General features: G+C 43.6%; 1 protein-coding gene across 3 annotated transcripts in view; it reads right to left on the bottom strand.

The window, feature by feature from the left end:
- THSD4 (thrombospondin type 1 domain containing 4) overlaps positions 1-24,059 on the bottom strand; it is a 689,604-nt gene that overhangs the window by 352,081 nt on the left and 313,464 nt on the right. For all 3 annotated transcript variants that reach the window (XM_069595555.1, XM_069595553.1, XM_069595554.1), the window contains one exon: positions 17,212-17,348. In XM_069595555.1, coding sequence (XP_069451656.1) covers positions 17,212-17,348 — 137 coding nt within the window. The remainder of the gene's footprint in view (positions 1-17,211; positions 17,349-24,059) is intronic.

Raw genomic sequence — 24,059 nt, 5'->3', positions numbered from 1 at the left:
TACAGGTGACTCAGTTGGGTATTCAAGAATTAGCCTGGTAAAATGAACCCCCTTAAGAAGGGGGCTTCCCAGGTGGCTCAGTGGTAAAGAATCCGCCTGCTAATGCAGGAGACACAAGAGACAAGGGTTTGATCCCTGGGTCAGGGTGATCCCCTGAAGAAGGAAATGACAACCCACTCCAGCATTCTTGCCTGGAAAATTCCATGGACAGGGGAGCCTGGTGGGCTACAGTCCATGGGATCACAAAGACTCAGACATGACTAGCAAATGAACACACACACACACACACGCACACACACACACAAAGGGCAAAGACGGCTACAGTAGCCCCAACCAAATGGGCGTTTTCCCTTCCTTTGTGCTGACAATGCCTTGGTTTTCATTCCAGTGCTCCTCTCTCCCTCCCTCTCCCTTTCATGACTTTGTCAAATCCTTTTGCCAGTGATTTCTCTAGGATGTGCCTGAGACTCGGTTCTAATGAGACAGGAGGCAAATTCTGCTGTGATGGTGTCTAGAAAAGCTTTATTCACTCTTAAAAAGAAGACAAAGAAGAAAGAATGGGCTGTCCTTTCTTCTACTGGTCCTCATATCTGCCCACAATGCTTACACCCACGGCAGATATCCTGAAAACAAGGGAAGTGAGCCAGAGCAGACCACACTGAGCTTGGCAGAGTGGAAAGACGGCATCTCAGTGGCATAATTTACTTGCCATCTTAATCAAACCTAGACCCACCAGGTGCCCAGGCCTATGTTATGTAAGTTAATAAATCCTCTTAGTGTTTGTCTTTTGGATTGGATTTTCTGTTACTTGCAGCCAAAAAATATCCTGCTACGAAGGCATTCTGGAGAGAAGTAGCAGCATATATGTTACAGAAACAAGAGATACAAGAGATGACCTGTTTTAAGACCTAGAGGTATTGAAGACCCACATCGAAGGTGACAGAGTGGCTTGATGGAATGCATGTGGGTGCTCAGTTGTGTCCTACCCTTTGTGACCCCATGGACTATAGCCCGCCAGGCTCCTCTGTCCATGGAATTTCCCTGGAGTGGGTTGCCGTTTCCTCCTCCAGGGGATCTTCCAGACCCGGGGATCGAACCCACGTCTCTTGGGTCTCCTGCATGGAGGGGCAGGCTCTTTACCACTGCACCGCCTGGGAAGCCCAGCTTGATGAAATGATGCCACACCATTAAGCAGAGACCTAAAGACCCAGGGAGAGCTACTGAAAGTTTTAAGCATGTGACACTGGGAAGAAACGGGAAGCCCATGGCAGTGGCTGATTTACTGACCTACACCAGCAGTGATGAAGGCTTGAAGAAAGCGAGTGATAGAAAGAAGAGCAAGCCACAGCAACCCACTGAGGCAGCTTGCGGACCCCAGTCGCCACTGGATGTGGTGGGGGGAGGAAAGAGGAGTGGAGTGACACTCATGTTTCTGGCCTGGATGACCAGCTGGGTGTTGCTCACGGAGATACAGAAGGAAGCTCCTATGAGAGTGAGATTATTTTCTTTGGGGGAAGTTGGGGGAAAGATAAGAAAAATTCCATTTTAATTATCCTGACATTTGAGGTCCTTGTCGGGCATCTAGGTGGAGCCATCTTGCATGTAGTTGCTAAGGGGGTAAAGTATGAGCTGGTCTCCACGACTAAACTCAGCCAAATCTCCCCCATGCTTCCTGTTTTGATGTACAAAGAAAGAACAATATCATAAAGGCCCTGTGTATTTACATAGGTAACATTTGAAGCCTACCACCTTGAAAAGAACTTTCTGAGGCTTTTAGCCATAAAACTAAACCATCAACTTCTTCCCCAGGTAGCCCAACCAATGATCCTGACCAGCCCTTGAACTTCAGGCTTGGATATACAGCTGCCTACTTGATCTCACCATTGGAAATGATTGGCAGGATCATCTGAGAAAAGGAAGAAACTCCGGTTGATCAAGTATAAGGAGATTAGAACACAGGTCTGGGGTTCCTGTTGTAAATGTGGTTGTAAGGTCAGGGGATACCCAGGTGAAAACTGGTGAAGAATGAATAGATTGTACAGTCCAGTAGCTCGAGATGAACAGTGCTGAACAATCTCAGGAGGAGGGCATGGCAACCCACTCCAGTATTCTTGCCTGGACAATCCCAGGGACAGAGGAGCTTGGTGGGCTACAGCCCATAGGGCTGCAAAGACCTGGACACGACTGACGTGATTGAGCACACAGGTATGTGAACAATCTCATGGCCGGCTAAACAATAGGTTGACTCGTTCACTTGAAGCAAGTACTACGCACTGACTCACTGTGCTGGTCAGTGGAGGGTCAAAGATGAGTAAGACAAGGTTGGTCATGGTTCAGCGTATTTCTGGGCATCCATGGAGAGGCAGACGTATAAATCAAAAAGACAACAGAGAATTACAGGTGTCTTGATGGACGCCTGTCTGAGGCACAAGAAAAGCCTCCATCTTCTCCTGGGACCAAGAGGAGTAGTGTTACAGAAGAAATGATGCCTGAGCTGAGTCTTGTCTTGTCTGGTGAGTGGCTATTTGCCATTTGTACAGGGAAGAAGAGACGTTCCAGGCAGAAGAAGGTGGGGCAAAGTCTAAAGGCATAAACAGAGGCATGGCCTGTTCAGAGAGCTGTACTTGGTTTGCTGTGGCTGGACTAACTGCTTCAGGAGTAGAGAGGTAGGCACTGGCTACATCATAGCACACACTGATGCTACACTATGGAGTTTGGACTCTGTGGACAGTGAAGATGTGGATGGAGGGCACAGGAGGAAAGTAAATTTACTCTGATTTATATTTTAAAATCTCCTGAACAGCAAAAGGATAGCTCAACTTTCATGAAAGAAAACAAGAAAAGAGGCAGGAAGATCAGTTAGGAGAACCCTGCAATGATCCAAAGAGCTGAAGACCAAAAATGAAGCAATGGCTTTAAGAAGACAAGAAAGGGGCAGACACAGAAGACTGTAAGAATGCAGAATGGACAGAACTTGGTCACCAAGGATGTGGAGAGGCTGGAAAACGGAAGGCATCCAGTTGGTCGGGCTTGGGAAACCAGAAGAATAAAGGTGCCGCTTGCCAAAGTCAGAAACATGAGGATGAACAAGGTGGGAGAGAAACGTGAGTTCAGCTGCGATCCCGTCAAGCATCTCCAGGCGGAAATGCACAGGAATGAATCAGCATCCGCCAGCAGCTCCAGAGAGACCTGATTGCAGAGGACACGTTGATTCTCTTGGTAAATTTCTGTCTCCTGACTGACAATTAAATCAATAAATGACTAGACAAGTTAGGAATGTCACGTGTGCTCACCGAAGAGGTGGTATCAGCCTAAGACACTTCAGACTGGCTCAGTGCTTCTGCACTCGGACTTTGAATATTTTAGATGGAAACAGACCCACAGGCGATCTGACCTGCACTCAACCTGGACAGCCCTCCCCCAGCACCAGTTTCTCAGCTTGTCCACATGTTACCTGTGCATCTCTGTACGCCTGCCTGCCCCCGGCCCCCACGCCCCGCCCCGTTCACTCCACGTTTAACAGGCATTCACACCGTTTTTGAAATGGAGGGCAGTACCACATGAAAAGGGCCGTTCCATTGTTGGAAATTTCTGTTTCTTAGGGACATTTCTTTTAATCTTAGGAACTTTTAAAAAATGTTGACAAAAGGCCTGTTATCTCAGAAAGTACCCTCAGCCTTAGGAGAGGCAGATTTTTCAACTGAGAGAAAGCCTCTGATCTTCAAGCAATCTATGTAACAGAAGGGATGTGTGACAGTCTTCAAGTCTAGGATTTGCCTTAGGTCCTTTCTTCTAAAAAAATAAAATAGAAGTATTTGAAGAGCGTTTGCTATGCGGCTTTTGTTTTGAAATGACATTTGCCCACTGTGCTTTAATTCAGTACATAGCTTAATGGTTTAAGCGATGCTTGCTGCAGAATGGAATGGATTATAGCTTTGAAGATGCCACCTTTCAGGCTTTTCAAAAGCACATCAGCACGAGGAATTTTTTTTTTAACGATGGATCTGGGATGTTGCAGTTCTGCAAATGCCCAGCAGGGGGAGCAGGGCAATGTAAGTGGCCCCTTAAAATTTTTTGTTTCTTGCTTTTGAAATGTATAAGCACTTTTAAGGGGCTGTCTCAATGCTCTCTTGTTGCAAAATTTAACATTATCGCTCCTAATCCCAAATTCCAAAATACATGTGGCTTCCGAGCAATATTGTGTTCACACCTAGAAGGAGAGGAATACGTTTTTCTCTTCATTACAAGTGAAGCCCAGCTGAGAGCCAAGCCAAGCCATGTCAAGAGACTTGGCAGAGAACAGTTTTGTCTTATGGACACAAATAGTATTTACAAGCAGCCAGAGCAGCCCAGGGAGGCCACGTGAGGAAGGAGGAAAGACACAGCAGATGGGTCCAATCTCCCATAAAAGAAATGCTTTAAAAACAAAAATGAAAATAAAGCAAATCTTTCATTCCCTCCTCCCTCCAATTTGTATTTGGAAGGATTACAAACCTAAAGAAAAAGTTGCAAGAACAGTTCCATTAACATCCATGCATCCTTCTCTTAGATTCAGTGGCCAGTTTACCATACTTGTATTTTCCCTCTGCTCCCCTTTCTCCTCTCTCTCTCCTATTCATCAATTCCACTAATATATATAAATATAAATATTTTAACTGAAGCATAGTTGTAAAACAATTTGTGTTAGTTTCTGCTGCCCAGCAAAGTGATTCAGATATATATATATATACATACATATATATATATATATACATTTTAAAAAATTCTTTTCCATTATGGTTCATCATAGGACATTAAGTATAGTTCTCAGTGCTATACAGTAGGGCCTTATTGCCCATCCATTCCATACATAACAGTTTGCACCTGTTAACTTCAAGCCCCCAATCCCTCTTTTTCCCCTCTATGTCTATGAGCCTGCTTATGTTTCACAGATAGGTTCTCTTTGCATCATGTTTTACGTTCCACATATAAGTGATATCATATGGTATTTGTCTTTCTGACTTACCTCACTTAGCATGATCATCTCTTAAATCCATCCACGTTGCTACAAATTCCCTGCTTCCAAAAGACATGTAATTTCAACATTGAACTCTAGATGTCACTGTTAACCAGTTCTATGCAACCACCCTTCTATAAAGTAAAAGTCATCACCCAGATTAAAGTCACATTTATGTGATATTGTGCTACTTAATCTATAAAAACTGGAACAGCAATAAGACATAGGATTCCATTAAATAATACTGTATGTTTTCTAGCCTCACTTTCAGGGGCTCAAAAAAAATTTTTTTTAAAGGCCTGTTTTTCCCCAAGTGAGAGATAGTAGCAAGAATGCATCATGCGCCGTTGGAATAGCAGGCATTGTCATATATTTGAAACCTCCTATTGGATATATGAGGTCTTTAGACTGGTCTTTTAGAAACTGATTTGAAACCCAAAGAATACAAAGACCTTTCACTCAGGACAAGCTCATCATAGCTTTCATAAGGGAAACAGCACAGTTAAAGGTTTTGTCAAGTACAGTTTTGAGAAAACAAGGTTGGTATCTGGAAACCAAAACCTGAAACCAGCTCTTTTAACTCACATGATTATATTCAGTTCCTTGACAATCATGGGCCACTTCTAAGCTTCCTTCCTTGGTTCATTTGCATGAGTTTGGAGATTGGACAAAAAAGATCTTTTCTCCTGGCACTCTCTCAAGGTTTCAAGTATTAGGACATCAAGTATTGCTATAACTGCTAGCATTATGCTAAAAATAAAACACAGGAAAACATAGTAAAAATAAGTAGGCAAATAGTAAATTTCTAACCATCAGGACATATTGATAAGCTTTAAAGAAATCAATAAGATCCATAAACATACTATATAAAATTTCTAGAAGATATTTCTGTTTATTGAATGACAGAAGATGGGACCTCAAGAACCGATTTGCTCTTAGGAACTGCATTTTTTTCCCCTATCAAATCTGGTTTATTCTAAAAGCAAAGAGCTGCTGGAACTTTTATTCTGTGCTTTTCAATAAACCTTAAGAAATCTTATAATTCCTTTTTTTTTTTTTTTTTGCCATGGTTTTGCCATCTGGAGTACCTTTCGTGATTGTAACTTCTGTTATTCTAGTTCTAAAAGTCACGAAGCATACATTTTCCAATCAAATGAAAATGTATTGTAAATACAAAGTCTTGCTAAAGCCCCTAAACATAGATGGCTTTTCCAAGTGATAAACAACGAAGGCCATGAGTACAGTAGCTCCAAGCAAACTTACCTTTCGTAAGTTTAAATGCCATCCATTTTATTTCTCTTTCAAAATATATGTTCTGGAATTCATTTATGAATAGACATACAGACAAATGGAATATACTAGAAAGCCCAAAATACATAGTTACATATATACACACATACATTCATACATATGGTAATAAAGAGGGAACCCCAAAATAGTGGGGGAAAGATTTATTCAATTATAGTAAAGGCATAACTGGGTAGCCATCTGAAACAAAGTAAAATTGAATCCATACCTCACATGATACACGGGAATAAATTCCAAATGGATTAATATGAAGTATAAAAATGTAAAAGCATAGTTATAAATTACTGTAAGACACAGAAGAAAATTTTTAACTTCAAAGTGTAGTCTTTCCATGACACAAAATCTAGAATCAGATACAAGAAAATTACTAAATTCACCATTTAAAAAATGTACAACCTCTGCTTAGCAAATAAATAAATAAAACTACATGAGCAAAGATATAGGTCAAAGGCTACTTGAAAAAAAAGCCTTGAAATTTATATATTAAAAAATTCTTTCATGTATGAAAAGCTTCTACAAATTAAGAGAATGATCAACAACCCAAAAGAAAGACAAATCACAGGGGAGGAATATAAATGGTTCCCCAGGGCAGGAGATCAAGGTGCGTACAATGCAGGGCAGGGGCTGGAATGAGGCAGGTGAGGTACTTCAGGTACAACATTTAAGGAGACCCTGAGAATTTCATTTTATTCAGTGCTGCCTTAAATTCTGCATCCGAGGCACCTCACTCATCCCCCTCCAAGCTGAATGGATCATCCTACACACAGGAAAAGAATCACAACCTCACTCAAAATAAACACAAATGAAAACTACCCAAGATACCATTTTTCACTTATCAGATTGGCAAAAATCCAAATGCTGGACAACACACCACCCTCAGACGTTGCTGGTCTAAGGGTTAGTTGTTTCAACCCCTCTGGAGAGCAATTTGCCACCCACTGGGCATTAAAATCACAAATTCATATGTACTCTTGACTCACGTCTAAGACTTCATCCTAGAGGCACAGACAAACATAAAATGGACTTACACACACGAGTATTTATTGTAGAGTTCACTGCTGGTAACAGTAAAAGATCGGATGTGACCTAAACATGCATCACGGTTAAATAACCTATGGTTAGTTTATACAGTGCAGTACCATGCCACTGTCAAATGAAGGGGTATGTGCTTTAGATACTGAAATGGGAAGTTCCTCAAGATATATTAAGAAAAGCAAGGTCCAGGTGGTAGCCAAGGGGGAGGAGATGGGGGAGGGATGGACTGGGAGTTTGGGGTTGGTGGGTGCAAACTATTACATATGGAATGGATAAACAACAGGGTCCTACTGTATAGCCCTGGGAACTATTAACACAGCCAATATCTTGTGATGAACCATAATGGAAAAGAATATGAAAATAGAATGTACATATGTGTAACTGAATCACTTTGCTGTACAGCAGAGATTGGCACAACACTGTAAATCAACTATACTTTAACTATATTTTTAAAAAAAAACCATCTGCCTTAAAAAAGGGAACTATCAGAGAGGGGTTATTCCTGTCGGGGAATGGGAAGCTGGGTGGGTGGAGACAGAGGATCACTTATTTTTTTTTATATTGGAGTCGAGTAAATATATTATTATCTATTAAAATTATGAAATAAAAATGTGTTTTCCTCTGGCACTGCTGTCCTCTTATATCTATTTCTACCGAGATGCATGACACCTCAGGATATTTTTCTGAAGCTTGTCTCTCACCCTAGCAGAGCTGCTCACTACTTGGTGTGACCTGACTTTTGGCAGAAATGTAAACAAGATGCCCAAACTCGGAGTCAGGGTAATAGGCTTTCAGGCTCTACTGAATCACTATCAGGCTAAGCAGCCTACTTTTTAAGTCTAATCCTATGTCAATATTATCAATTAAGAACATAAGCTGACTCAGCAAGAAAGGGCACAGGAGCCAAGGGGAAAGAGGGGACCTTGGCTTGTTAGTCTAAATAGACACTGCCTTGTGGCTTCCATATGCAATACAGTTTTCTGCATCCCTAAATATCTTAAAGATATTTATTTATTCGGCTGCATTGCGTCATAGTTGTGGCAGGTAAGATCGCTGATCTTCATCATGGCTGCAAACTCTGTGGGATCCAGCTCCCTTGAAAAGGAAAAGTTAAAATTTTACATAACCTCCTGCTCCTTCTGCCTCTGTAACTCAGCTTGCTCCTTGCAAAGTCTGGATCACGTAGGTCTCAGAAAGTGGGGACTCACAATACTGGGAACTGGAGCTTATCTCATTCACCCCTGTCCTGCTCTTTGCAATCGCTCAGCCCCTGCAGACCCGCAAACCTGCTTAATCATGCCTGTCCGAATATAAAAACTCTGTAACCCCTCTGTTTACGGCTCAGAGTGTGGAGTGTTAACTCCTCTGGGCCCACTCGTGTAATAAACCGGAGTTCTCCAACTCTCCAAGTGTGGTGCGTGGTTTTTCGATTTCTACAACACCCCGACCAGGGATCTATCTCAGGCCCTCTGCCTTGGGAACTTGAGACTTTGCTATTGGACCACAGGGAAACCCCCCTGACATTGTTATATACAGTGAGTGTTGTGTAACTCTGCAGCCTCCGTATCCTACTCAGCAGTGCTTCTAGCCTGTATTTGGTTCAGGGCAGGAATAGGGATGGACTGGGGCAAGGGTGGACTGTCTGGCCCAGGGGACTTTGCTGAAGTTTCATTTTCTCAGTTTCATGTACCATTCAGCACCCTTGCCAATTTGGTTAAGAATATTCCTTAAGTTCCCTTTGGGGTAAAGCGGTCCCTTCCTTCAGAAGAACAGGGCAAAGGGACTCGAAAATCCTCTCTTCTGACACTCTGGTATAGGACGGACCATCGGGAAGGGCAGGTTGGAGGCCTTGTGCACCCTACCCCAATTCCACCTGAGCAAACCTTCTCTCATCTGTTTTAATACTAGAGACCCTGGCTGACCCCCAAACGTGTTTTTGACCCATAATACCACCTATTTTCTAGGGCAATCTTTTTGGGCCTAGACGATAACTCAGTGGAGGACTTGCTCTTGCTAAAGCCAGCATTCACCCAGGAAAACGCGAATACTTTGGAGGAAGGAAGGATAGCACCATCAGTGGGGGACCAGATTCACCCAAGGGCAGGGAACAGAAGAAAATGCAAAATAACCACCTCGGTATCTATGAGTTCCTGAGCACAGTGAGTGTCCTGGGGCCTGGCTGGAGGCCTGACACACATTTTCTCCAATCCCTGGACGTGTATGGCTGGGAGTACTGCCTGCACTTGTAATACAGAACCCTGCTTGCCTTGGAGAGCTTCCCCTGACATCCAACTAATGTATGCCTCTCACCACGGTTCACTATTTCAGTTTCCCTATCAACTTCAAAGCGCTTATCAAAATTTGTCATTCTTTTGTTTGTTAGTGAAAGTCACTCAGTCGTGTCCAACTCTTTGCGACCCCATGGACTGTAGCCTGTCAGGCTCCTCTGTCCGTGGAATTCTCCAGGCCAGAATGCTGGAGTGGGTAACCATTCCTTTCTCCAGAGGATCTTCCTGACCCAAGGATCAAACCCTGGTCTCCTGCATTGCAGGCAGATTTTTAACAGTCTGAGCCACCAGGGAAGATTTTTGTTTGTTAACTGACTGTTTATCGCTTTCTCCATTAAATTTTAAGCTCAGTGTAGGGAGGAACTATTTTCATCTTTCCCATTTTTTTTCTTATCTCCAGTGCCTAGCCCAGTGTATGGCTGGGAGCAGGCTACACAAAAATATAAGACTGTTTGTTGAAAGCTCAAAGAGGAGGGGATATATGTATACATATAGCTGCTTCACTTTGTTGTACAGCAGAACTAACACAACATTGTAAAACAATTATACTCCAATTTAAAAAAAGATGAATTAATAATGTGTGTTGCTTGGGTTGTTGATGAATGCTTCGTTAATCCTGTTCTTGATCATTCTTAGGAAAAGAGGTTTGGAAAGTCATTTTCTAACTTGCTCTTTGGTTCATTCATTGACATACTTTTAAAACTTACTCAATTTATTAAAAAATCTTAATACCTTAAGTGTCAAGGGAAATACTGACTAAAACCGCCTGCCCTGGCCAGGGCAGATAGTAGCTACTTGTATGAGTTAACTTAGAATAGGAAGTCCTGGTAAGGAACTCAGAACTAACAAGCCACCACCAACCGGAAAAATTTGGGAAAGGTCAGAGTAAGACAGGAGATGCCAGTCCATATGTCCCACCAACATCCCAGAACCCTTCTTGCTAGAATCCATCTTGCTGAGGGATGCAAGCATCATTGGGAAGGGCCCTGAGTCAGAATGCCTGGCCAGAGGCAACCCAGAAACTAATCTCATCACCGTAAAACCTGAAACTCCGAGCCACATAGCAGAGCGGTCCTCCTGGGTTCCTCTACCCCGCTGCTCTCTGCCTGGGCGCCCCTCCCCAAAAAGGTCTCTTGCTTTGTCAGCACGTGTGTCTCCTCAGACAATTCATTTCCGAGTGTTAGATAAGAGCCCACTCTTGGCCGTGGAGGGGATCCCCCCTCCTGCAACAAAAGCACTGAGGATACAAATATGTATAATACTCCCTCAGCTTTAGGAGTTCAGACACATGTCAAAATAACCGTAACATAATATGATAAGCATTTTAATACTCACAAGCAGAAAGTACTCTTAGAACACAGTTTGCTTGGGGTGGAAATACAATAGGGAATCCACCAAGTCACATAAGCTCAGAATTTAAGCAAAGTAAAAGCCCTCCACCCTCTTTCAAGGCTCGATTCATGCACATGTCTGGCATAGGCCAGAACACTTTACTCAACGCAACTGACTCTCTTAGTTTCGTTCAAATAACAAGAGAACTCTGAGCAAAGCCCACAGAATCCAGCCACTGACCAAAAAAGAAAACAAAGAAGCAACTTGGGGCAAATAGGCAGAGAAAGGAGCAGGACTGTTTGGTTCAGGAGAGTGCCACGGGAGTTTATAGCAGAGGGTGGAAGAAACTTGGCGCCCGAATACAGGGGCGTGCATAGATGCATACGCCCATCATGTCATCCTTTTCGGTCACGGCAACACTCTGGTCCAGAGCTTATCTCTGAACATGTGGAAAGAGTTACCTTGCTGTAATTTATTGAATAAATATGAAACTGTCCACTGATGCGTCCTGCTGGAGCCATTGGAAGCTGAGCAGTGCCCCAGCTGGGAGAGGAGGTGTGAAGGCTCCCCCGCCCTCGCCCCTGAGGATGGGTAGATGGTGCAGGCAAAGGCTGACCAGGCTATGGGGAGGGGCAGTGTGTGGCAGACAGGAGTCTTCCCCCCACAGCAGAAAGCACCGTGGGAGACTGCACTCTCACACTTGCTTAGCTTCTTCCTGTCATTAGCTCTGTCTGGACTCAAGAAATTCAGTGTGAGCAAAATTAAAAACAAGATGAGGGAGACAGGAGCCTGGGGAGGTGCCAAGAATTCTGCCTGACATTCAAAGCCTTGGGTTCCGGGGATCTGGCTAAGGGGGCTCCGCGTCCTTGTGCGAGCAGCCTTCCACTGCCCATCAAGCCAAAAGGAAAAGCTCTGCGCTGGATTTAAGACGAGTTTCATTTGCTAAAACCCCAGAGACTGAGTCACCAAGTACCTCAATTCATTTACACATTTATTTTAAGCACCTATTGAAAAGCAAAGTGCCTGGAATTGCTCCCGGCCTGGATGGGTGGTAGGCTGGGGACACGGGAACAAATGAGCACAAGAAGTGGGAGCAGAAGAACAGAAACAGTGTTGAAGGGGGTCAGCCAGTGGCTTTTGAGCAGAGTCCACTGGGTGGTCCAAGAGTGGACAAGGAATGGCTCTCCAGGCTGACAGTGTGCCCTTGCTTGTGAAGGCACAACCTGAACGCCGGCTGGGTCAGGGGGCAGCAAGTCCCAGCTCGGCCAGCATCTTGGCCCTGGACTTTATTCCCTGGAAATGGGGAGTCACAGATGGAATTTAAGCAAGAGAGAGGCATATTCTAATGTGTATTTTAGAAAGACAGTTTGCTTTGGAAAGAGGGGGTGAGGAAAATAAACTCTGAAGAGGGGAGACAGTGGAAGCACATGAGTTTCATCCTATCACATTTAAATTACTTTCTGTTCTGATGAACAATTCACTGAAAAAGCCAATAGCCAACTCTCCATGTAGCACTGACAGGGTCCAACTCATTTTATCTTCATAACAGTCCTCTGTAAAATGGGGACTAATAATTCCTGTTGACTGAGTTATTGTGAAGACACATGGCTTAAGGAAATCCTTCTGTATGAACAGCACACAGCGCAGTGTCTGGCACAAGGCAAGTTCTCAGAGGGGCTCCTTGCTGTCTGCATCAGCTCCAACACATTCCTGCAGGAAGGTTTTGCATCAGCCTATTGTCTTATTTTATTTTTTGGCATCAGCCTATTATTTCAAGGCACCTACTCAAGGACTGTTTCTTTACCACCAGGGATTGTCTTCTGGGGGGAAGCAGGGTAGGTCTTGGGGGTGATTCTGATTCTTCCAGGAACATTTAAATGTGAAAGCCTGAGGTTTCTGAAAGGCTGGTCTCCAGGGAGCTAAGGGTTTTTGTGTGTGTGTGTGTGTGGGGGTTCTTTTTAGTTTTTATCCAAGGGACCTTGTTCTTTCAAATGCCTGCCATACTTTTGTAAGCAAAGTTTCATCTATTTTATTAAGTTGTCAGCAAAAATAGCATGCACATGATCAAACCATGAAAATGTAGAATTTTTTAGACAGAGTTTGAAACTGAGATCCAGTAAAAAAAAAAAATCATAGCAAGTTAATGTGATGCTTAACGATAGAAAGGATTACTGAGCTGTTCTCTATTAATTAGACATATATGCTGTCCCATTCCCATCAATGCCAATCATGAGTGGGTGGGGCAGAGACTTCTCTGAAGACTGGCCAGAGGTTCTAGCCAATCTAGTCTGATGTCTAGAGGGATGAAGTTAAGATGAAGAAGAAATCTCTGTGGGTTTCAGATACACTTTCTTGCTTTAGGAAAAGTCAGGGCTAGAGCTCTCCCTTCGAAGCCTAGCTATCAAAGTGCAGTCCTTAGCCTGAAGCTAAGATTTGGGATCCTTCACTCCCTGTCAAGAAAGGAAGTGTCACACACCTCTGAGAGACTGGAGAGGAATCCCCATGTTCTCCAACCCTGAGCACAAGGACTTTTGCATTCTTACAAGCCTGGCTTCTCTTGCAACTCTTGGATCAGAAACATCAATGGAGCTCCAGCAACAGGGTAAACACAGGCTGGCCAGGGAGCACTCCGTGGGCACTGGAAGAGCATTCCAGCTTGCTCTGGGTGGGCCCGGGGACTTTCCGTGGCCTTGTGTTGGGAGCACGCCCTTCTCCTCCAGCTACTCTTGTGTGGGTTTAGCTCATAGCTCATATTCTCATTTAGTGCTTGTCACTTTTCATTAACTTTCGTTGCAGGCCTGGGTTTGCTTCCCCCTCTCTGTGGCTGGCAGAGGCTCTGTGGAGCTATTTCAGATGTAGAGACTCCTGTTGGAGAGTGATAGCCCTCCCAGCCACAGGTCAGAGAGGCAGAGACAGCAATTTGAATTCTGGGCTTCCAATCAGATATTCAAAAAGGGCACTCTACCCTTTGAAAGTTACAGAGTAAACAGAACTTAGCCTGGGAAGCAAATGTACTTCTGATTATTTAAACTGAAGTTCTGGTGAGGACACTACAGTCAGTTGTTCCAACAATGTCTATGAGCAAATTTTGGGTAAATACACAGAGAACAAATACGAAGTAATATCAAAGTTGTCCTTATAACATCAAATTCCTATTCATCTACTCACATCCTGGGCAATATCTGTCTCAGTCTTCTTGCAATTATCATCTTCAAACTGTGTTGTCTGACACCATTAGTTTTCATCAATTAGGAAGAATTCATACCCTTATGTCCTTATTAGTATTTGTTTTTCTTTCGTATCATCAGCTTAGAGGTACTTAAGGCAATACTAAGAAAACAAGCTCCCCCAGTGGAAACAGACCACATTTCCTCTTCCTTCCAACTCATCTCACCATTCTATATTTACATGTCTGGCTCTTTGTGAACTGTGCTTTAATCAAAGGGTCCTTTAAAACTTTGCTACTCAAAATATGACCCATGGACCAGCAGCATCAGCACCACATGGGAACTTGTTATAAAAATAGACTATTCAGGACTTTCCCCAGACCTACCAACATCAAATCTAACATCCCCTGGAGAGTCTGCAGCACAGGGACACTGCCTCAAAGGGTAATGTGAACACATGTACCCCAGTGTTCACTGCAGTACCACTTACAAGAGTCAGAACATGAAGGCAACCTAGATGTCTATCAACAGATGAGTAGATAAGTTGGGGCACATGTATACAATGGAATATTACTCAGTCATAAAAAGGAACAGATGTGAATCAGTTGAACTGAAGTGGCTGAACCTAGAACCTGTTATACAGAGTGAAATAAATCAGCAAGAGAAAAACAAATATCATATATTAATGCACATATATGCATGGAATTTAGAAAAATGGTACAGATTAACCTATTTGCAGGGCAGGAATAGAGCCACAGACGTGGAGAATGGACTTGTGCACACAACTGGAGGAGAGGGTGGAACGAACCGGGAAAGCAGCCCTGACACGTACGCTGCCAAGTGTGAAACAGATAGCCAGTGGGATACTGCTCTGTAATGCAGGGCGTCCAGCCTGGTGCTGTGGTGACCTAGAGGAGTGGGACGGGAGGTGGGGTGCGAGAGGCTCAACAGGGAGGGGATTGTGTATACAGATGGCTGAGTCACGTTGTTGTGCTAACACAACACTTTAAAGCAATCATCCTCCAGTTTAAAAAGATAAATTTAAAAATAGAAAAAAATTTAAAATCGCAGCCAAAATATATAAGGAAAAATTATTATAAAGATGTATCTGTCAACTAAAGTATTTTAATTTTTCTGCAAAATAGGATAATATGAATCTCACAAATCTATAATTTGCTAAAAAATTCAAATACTTCTGCATAAAAAATTCAAATACAACAGGTCATATGTGGGCATAAGTGAACATAATACCAGGAAAAGCCAGCCTGCTTTACTAAGTGCCAGACCTGATATGAGGACCATATGTATTTGGCTCATGACTCTTCACTACAAAGCAGGAGGTCGGTACCATCCTCCTCGTGCTGTAGGTGATGTAGGGGCACCGAGAGCTCATGGGACTTGTGCAAGGTTACACAGTCAATGATGAAAGTAGGATTGAATCCAAGCGGTCTGACTTCAGAGGGCATGTTTTTAACCGCTGCACTATCACATCTCCCAGCAGTGTGCACTTGGATTCAGGAAATTAAACTGTTGATTCAGGATCCGAAAGAAAAGCTAGGTTGCTATAAAGTGCTTTTCAGGCTCAGTTAACATTTAGAAGAAGGGACTAGTTGAGTCAGAAATTACAAACTCTAATGGGACTTCCTTCAGTATTATCTGAAGACAGTAACGATAGAGGGGATGCATGAAACCCAGTGGTTTTTCCCAAAGGAGTCGAAATTGGGGCCAGATAGGTCTCAGCCTCCAGTGTGCTCCTCACCATATTCCTTGACTCTTTTGAACTCCATCTCGAAGCTTTGTGGGTTTCTTGTCTGTCCAAAGGCAATGTCACATGCATCAAGTATCAAATGACAGCTTTCTCCTTTCTTTATTCATAGTCTCAGACTATCCATGTTGTTGCTGTTTAGTTGCTGAGTCCTTTCCGACTCTTTGCGACCCCATGGACCGTAACCCACCAGGCTCCTCTGTCCATGGGATTTCCCAGGCAAGAACACTGCAGTAGCTTGCCACTTCCATCTCCCAGGGATTTTCCCAACCTAGGTATTGAACCCGCATCTCCTGCATTGCAGGCGAATTCTTTACCACTGAGCCACCTGAGAAGCCCCAGAATATTCATACTGCTTTGATAAATTAGTTTGTATTCTATTTAGAACCTCATGAAGAAAAAGGCTGGAGGGGGAATGAGGTGCTTATAAATCACACTTGCGTAGCTCTAATACTAAACAGTGCAACAATTTACATTGAAACGTTTAGATGTGACAGCCAAAGAGCCCTTCCTTTGATGAAACTCAGTCCTGCCTGCCATTGAGTGTTAATTAAGATAGAATCTTAGCCTGGGCTCCAAAAAGTCATTTACCTGCTAGAGTCAGACCTCCACGCTTACATTTATAGATGAAAGGAGGGTGGGCATCCAGGCCCCAGTGAATATACTGTGGAACTGGTGCCATCTCTCTGGTGCGCCTGTTTTTAAGCAAATGGTGCTTTTCTGTGAAAGGGTAGCATCCCACAAGGATTCTCTCCAGCCCAGAATGTTTGCAGAATGCAGGGTGGGGAGTTCTTGGAACAGACTTCAGAAGTCCAGGGAGGCTGAAAACTTCCTGTTGAAAGTACAGCTTTGGCTATAAAGGCACTAGACGGCTTTCATTTGGAAGCCTGCCCCAGTTGGTGGGAGGCAAGATAAAATATGCCATGCCCTTAAAATGCCACCCTGACGACGCCAACCACCTCTTGACTGATCCAGCAGTGCCCTTTTCATAACCTCCTCTTCAGAGGTAAGGAAGAAGCTCCAGATCCAACAAGGAAAGATCCCTGAGTTTCTTAGGACGCACATGATGAAAACGTAAATCACTTAATGACTGAAATGCCAGAGTGAGATCTGGCAACTCCCAAAGATCGAAAACTCAGAGCAGACCAGACGGCCCTGTTTAATCCACTTCTCCCAGAGCTCATGGTTCAGAGTTGTGGGGTGGGGTTGACCATAGGTGATAGGGAGGAAGCATGCCACAGCCTGGCAAACAGCGCAGTCTGCAGGCACAGATCAAACACCCCGAGACCCACTCCAGACACCCCAGTCTGGAGCACTCACCTTGCACTGCCCGGACACGCAGATGGCCGTCCCGTTCTGGTCACAGGGGGTACCATCAATGACCTTCTCAGCTTGCCGAACATAGAAGCGGTAGCCCATTGCCTGGCAGTTCAGCTCACACTTCCGATTGCCCTTGACTACCAAAAACAACAACAAAACCAATCAGCATCTTTTATCTTTCTGTATTTTTTTTTTATTAGGATAAAATTCACATCACATAAAATTAACTGTTTTAACCAAATCATGTATCTCAATGGCTTTTAGTATACTCACAATGTTTACAACCATTTCCACAAACTAACCTCAGAACATTTCCATCACCCCAGAAAGGAACGCTGGACCTATTAGCTGTCACCCCAACCTCTCCTCCTCCCAAGACCTTCAGTTCAGTTTAGTTCAGTCGCTCAGTCGTGTCCGACTCTTTGAGACCCCATGAATCGCAGCACGCCTGGCCTCCCTGTCTACCACCAACTCCCAGAGTTCACTCAAACTCACGTCCATCAAGTCGGTGATGCCATCCAGCCATCTCATCCTCTGTCGTCCCCTTCTCCTCCTGCCCCTAATCCCTCCCAGCATCAGAGTCTTTTCCAATGAGTCAACTCTTTGCATGAGGTGGCCAAAGTACTAGAGTTTCAGCTTTAGCATCATTCCTTCTAAAGAAATCCCAGGGCTGATCCCCTCTAGAATGGACTGGCTGGATCTCCTTGCAGTCCAAGGGACTCTCAAGAGTCTTCTCCAACACCACAGTTCAAAAGCATCAATTCTTCAGCGCTCAGCTTTCTTCACAGTCCAACTCTCACATCCATACATGACCACTAGAAAAACCATAGCCTTGACTAGACGGACCTTTGTTGGCAAAGTAATGTCTCAAGACCTTGGCAGCCACCAAATCTATGTTCTGTCTCTATGGATGTGCCTATTCTCGGTATCTCACAGTCACACACATTTAAAATGCACTACAGCTATTAGATCTCTCTGTATTTGATGGTAGAGAGAAGAGGTTGCATCTGGATCTGCACACATAGTAGAGATCTGATGCTGAGTGAATATCATAAAGGAATTCTTAAAGAATCTCACAGTACAAATAGGACTTCACTTTTAGGCATCCTCCCATCTTTAACAGTCTCAATTATATCATATAAATCAGTAATCACAGTGAGCACACAATGTTTGCGTTCTGCTTTTTATTACTTAAAATCTATGTAGTTATACCATTTTATGTTCTTTTAAATGGCCCAAGTTTCCTGTAATAATTCCTCCATTATGAGACATTTAAGTGGTTTGCCTATCACCTTAGACTGAAGTCTAAAGTCCTTTCAAGAGCTGAACCTCACCTACCTTTATAGTCTCATTTCCTACTGTTCTATTTCCAACGAAGCACTTCCTCTGTGCAGCCGTTGATCACTGCTCTTCTGGCTTTGCCTATTTGACTAGCACCTGCTTCTACTTTGCTTTAGATCCCAGGTCACCCTCTCCGGGAAGCCCTCCATGGATCCTGATCTGCCCTCTAAGTTCATCTATCACAGGCTGATCCAGTCTCCTCTACTATACGGTTCAACAAACATCATTTGAGGCATGGCTTTGAGGGACTGCAGAGAAGTGTCTGTCTTTTTTAGCTAATTTACTGCTGGCTGCACAGTGTCTTTGTTGCTGTGCGCGGGCTTTCTCTAGCTGCAGTAAGCAGGGGTTACTCTTCCTTATGGAGCATGGGCTTCTCATTGTGGTGGCTTCTCTTGTTGCAAAGCATGGGCTGGAGGGTGTGCAGGCTTCAGTAGTTACAGCACGTGGGCTCGGTAGTCGTGGTTCTCAGGCTCTGGAGGGCAGACCCAGTACTTGCAGTGCGTGGGCTTAGCTGCTGCATGTGGGGTTTCCCAGAGCAGGGATCGAACCCATGTCCTCTGTATTGGCAGGTGAATTGAATTCTTAACCATTGGGCCACCAGGGAGGTCTGAGATGTGTCTGTCTTACTCACTTTTGTATCTCCAGCACTCAGTAGAGAGCTTGGGCATAGGACAAATGCTCAACAAATACCTGATGAATAAAGGGAAGGATGTGTGCCCAGTTGTTCAGTAGAGTCCAACTCTTTTGACCTCACGGACTGTAGCTCACCAGACTCCTCTGTACATGGGATTTTCCAGGAAAGAATACTGGAGCGGGTTGCCATTTCCTTCTCCAGGGGATCTTCCCAGATGAGGGATCAAACCTGGGTTTCCTGAATTGCAGGCGGTCTCCTGCCTTGTAGGTGGATTCTTTACTGACTGAGCCACCAGGAAAGCCCCAAAGGGAGGGGCAGAGAAAGTAAATATTGGCCTTTGGAGGTGTTTTAATTTTTGTTTTTCTCTCCTCTCTCCCCACTAGATAGATTCCCCTACCTCAGAGTCTTCCTTTATATTTCTGTTACCTCACACAGAGCCTGCTGCTCAATAAATACTGAATCAATTACTGCTATGACTAATATTTTCAGAGCAATCTAGTTGCCTCCAAAATAAGAATGAGAAAAATGTTCAGGCGAGATATATTTCCATATCCAAGGGAGAAAGACATGCCAAGTACATACTGATTTTGTTTAACTGTGTTTGGAGACGAGACTAATGCTATGCTCAACCATAGACAGCATGTTCCAGGGTCATGCCTTTGTCTGAAAATATGATTACTGCACTGGATAATTCTGACTTTTTCCTACATAACACAATACATCATATTTTCCCGAGTGTGGCTGCCTGACTCTCGTAGCAACGAACTTCCTTCTACTCCAAAGCTATTGAAAACCACTTATAGGAAATCGCAGGCAACCTGTGGGACCACGTGGATTAGGGAAGACTGAATCTTCTGTGCGCTCTGAGCTCTATCGAAGAAGTCAAGAGACTTGATTTCCTATCCTAGCTGCCCGAAAGATATGAAGTGATCTTGGAAAAGTCAGTGATTACCAAAGACGGAAGCACTATGGGAATTATCTGAAACCAAACTGTCATTTTATAGATGAAACACACACACACACACACACACACACACACACACACACACACACCCAAGCCCAAAAAGGAAGTGACAAGTTGGAGGGAAAACCAGTCTCCTACAACGTGCATTTTTGTGTCATCTATGTATCCAAACCCCATTTCCTCTCTCCCAGCTCCATACTTACTGAAGCTATAGCAGAAACTATCCAAGTGCATTGCATTTTGATGTAATAAAAGTGTTGATAAAGCAGCCTACAGAGGGCAAGGGTTTTGAGTTCTGATTTCTCTGGGTTCCTCCCAATTGCTTCTATCCTTAGGAATAGTATCATTGGCAGCCACAAGTTTATTCCTCAATATTGCAATCATACTACAGAAGAACTTTCTGAGAACAACAAGAACAAAATAATGGTTAATCAGGAGACAATGACAGCAAATGGGCTACATGGAAATAACCCAGAGAAATGAACTTGAGTCTGGGTTTCTTCTAGCTGTGGCCCAAACCAGCTAGGCCTACCCCTCCGCCTATGTGGCAGAGGCAATGTCCCTGCCTCTCAGACTTGCAACAGGGAAAAAGGTGATCCTAGGAGACAATTGAAACCCGGAGACAAGTGACTACTTAATAAAACTGCCCAGAATCCTGCTGCCTTAGCAATACTCCATGTAGAGTTTCTCATAAAATTACATAAGCCCTGGACTTCCCTGGTGTCCAGTGGTTAAAAATCCACCTGTCAATGCAGGGGACATGGGTTCAGTCCCCGGTCCAGAAAGATCTCACACGTCACGGGGCAACGTAGCTCTTGCACCACAACTCCTGAGCCCTCGCTCTGGGGCTCACAGGCCACAGCTACTGAAGCCCTCGTGTCCCAGAGCCTGTGTTCCACAATAAGAGAGGCCACCACAATGAGAAGCCTGAACACCACAGCTAGAAAGGAGCCCCCACTCACTGCAACTAGAGAAAGCCCACACACAGCAGTGAAGACCCAGCACAGCCAAAAATAAATAAATCTTTTTAAAATTACATAACCACTGACTTCTCCAGACCCTGCCCATACTCCCCAACCACTTTATTTATTTATTTTTTTTCCCCAACCACTTTAAAATGCCACATAAAAATACATTTTCAGGGCTTCAGTTTGCATATATATGTGCAAAAAAATGAAGCTGGACTGCCTATCATACACCATATATAAAAATTAACTCAAAATGGATCATCAACTTTAATGTAGAAGCGAAAACTATTTAAAAAAATCTTAGAAGGAAACATAAGCATAAATCTTCATGATCTTGGATTATGAAGCTCTTCCGCTTATTACAAATCTAAGCACATGAAAAGATGTTCAATATCTTTAGCCATTAGGGAAATACAAAGTGAAACCACAATGAGATACCACTTCACACACAGGAGGATGGCTGAAAAAAGAAAAAGATGATAAGAAACACTGGCGAGGATGTAGAGAAATCAGAACCCTCTTACAATGCTGACAGGACTATAAAATGGAACCGTTTTCTTGGAATACCTTTGGCAGATCATCAGAATGTTGATTTACTGTATGACCCAGCAATTTCACTTCATGAGAAATGAAAACACACATCTTCACGAAAACTTGTACACGAAAATTCACAGAAGTATTATTCAAAATAGCTAAAAGGTGGAAACAATCCAAATGTCCTTCCAGGGATAAATGAATGAAGAAAATGTGGTATGTCCATACAGAAAATATTTGACAATAGATGGGAATGAAGTAGCACACACTGGTACATGTAACAACATGTAAACAATGAAATCATTACGCTCATTGAAAAAAGTCCATCACAAAAAGCATATACTGTATAATTACATTTATATCTAATATTCAGAATAGGCAAATGTACAGAGGTAGAGAAGGCAATGGCACCCCACTCCAGTACTCTTGCCTGGAAAATCCCATGGATGGAGGAGCCTGGTAGGCTGCAGTCTAAGGGGTCGCTAAGTAGGACACGACTGAGCGACTTCACTTTCACCTTTCGCTTTCATGCATTGGAGAAGGAAATGGCAACCCACTCCAGTGTTCTTGCCTGGAGAATCCCAGGGATGGGGGAGCCTGGTGGGCTGCCGTCTATGGGGTTGCACAGAGTCAGACACGACTGAAGTGACTTAGCAATAGCAAAAAACAGAAAGTAGATTAGTGATTTCCAGGGACTGGAGGGAGGACAGAATGTGGAGCAACTATTAATGGATATGAACTTTCTTCTTGGGCAATGAAAATGTCCTGAAATTATATTGAGGTGATGATAGCATGACTCCAAACATACTAAACACCAGTATCTTGTACTATTTAAACTGGTGACTTTTAAGGTATGTGAGTTTTATCTCAATAGAGCTTTTTTTTTTTTTTTTTTAAGAGAAGTGGCAGCAGTTTCCTAGATCCCCAAGTGAAAGTCACTCAGTTGTGTCCAACTCTTTGTGACCTCATGGTCTATACAGTCCATGGAATTCTCCAGGCCAGAATATTGGAGAGGGTAGCCCTTCCCTTCTCCAGGGGCTCTTCCCAACCCAGGGATTGAACCCAGGTCTCCCACATTGCAGACAGATTCTTTACCAACTCCCCAAGAAATCATCAAATAAATGTCCCCAAAATTTCTTGATTGAAGGAGTCCACCAAGTGCCCGGACAAGGGTGCAAGTGGTGCTCAGATTATCTACTGCTATCATCCCAATCCAAGTCAGGATTCCCCCAGCAGATGGGAGCGCTGCCAGCTGGTAGCTCACAGCTGTGTTTTTCTGAACTTACCCTCAGCCTAAGGAAGCCGCCTCACCAACCTCCTTCCCTGGGATACCCCTGTCCAGTGATCCATCTGTGTGGTTGTACAATGGCCCATTCCGTCTCAGTGTGGGGTAACTCTACAGGGCTAATCCAGCTCAGAGTTGTTCAGTCCTGCATCTTGTACCCTTCACAGGAGTTGTTCCTGAAGCATTCCCTAAAAAACACTGGGCACAAATCTCTACCTGGGGATTGACATCCTGGAGCTCTGACCTGTTACGCTATGTGGCTCAGCTGTGAAGAGCATGCACACAGTTATACTGGAAGCACTGTCTATTAGTCTAACAGAATTACCACATAATTCCATCAAGAGTATGTGGGATGGACGTGTGTATACGTGGTGAGGTGGAGGGTAAGGATGATGAAAGAGGGCTACAATCCTCACCTTCAAGAAAATCCTGAAACTGAAAAATCCAGAAGTAACAGTATAAACATTATTCAGAGATAAGAAAGTAAATATCAAAAGAACAATTAAAATTATTGAGGAGGAAAGAATAGTAGGGGATGGGCAAAGTTTGTAGAATTATTTGACTTTCTAAGATACATGCATGCAGATTAACTCAGATTAAATAATAAAATTAATTTTATAAAGAATGTGAAAACAAATTCCAACAATTTGGGTTCTGAGAAATGGAACTCTGTGCAGTTTTATCAGTGGTAAGTCTCTTCCATCTCTATTCAAAATTAGCACAAAACTAAAACTCCTTGCTGTCTTTTCAGGAACTCAGCGTAAGTGGGAGAGCAAAATGTTGCTTTCTAAGAAAGCAGCATGCTGTGGAAGGTTCTAGATTTCATCCAGATTTGCTACTACCAAGGTTTGCCTTAGCTTGGAGGGAGTAAGTAAGAAGGAGACTCCTCCAAGTGGCAGGAAATGAGATTCAAACTTTGCAGACAAATGCACATTCCCTGGCCATCCCTTAAAGTAGAGAGAAAATTTCAGGTAAGAAGAGGAGAGAGATTCTGTGAATAAATACATGAGGCTATTCCTGGAGAATGGATAACATCTGTGCTTAGTTTTGGATCCATTCAAACTTCACCAGTTCACTCCAAGTTTAACACCGAAGCCCTCATTTCCCAGGCTCTAGTTCCCT

The sequence above is a fragment of the Ovis canadensis genome, chromosome 7, assembly GCF_042477335.2.
Source record: "Ovis canadensis isolate MfBH-ARS-UI-01 breed Bighorn chromosome 7, ARS-UI_OviCan_v2, whole genome shotgun sequence".
NCBI classification, from domain to species: Eukaryota; Metazoa; Chordata; class Mammalia; order Artiodactyla; family Bovidae; genus Ovis; species Ovis canadensis.
Note: the sequence above shows the minus strand (reverse complement) of the source record. Positions and strands in the feature narration are given on the sequence as shown.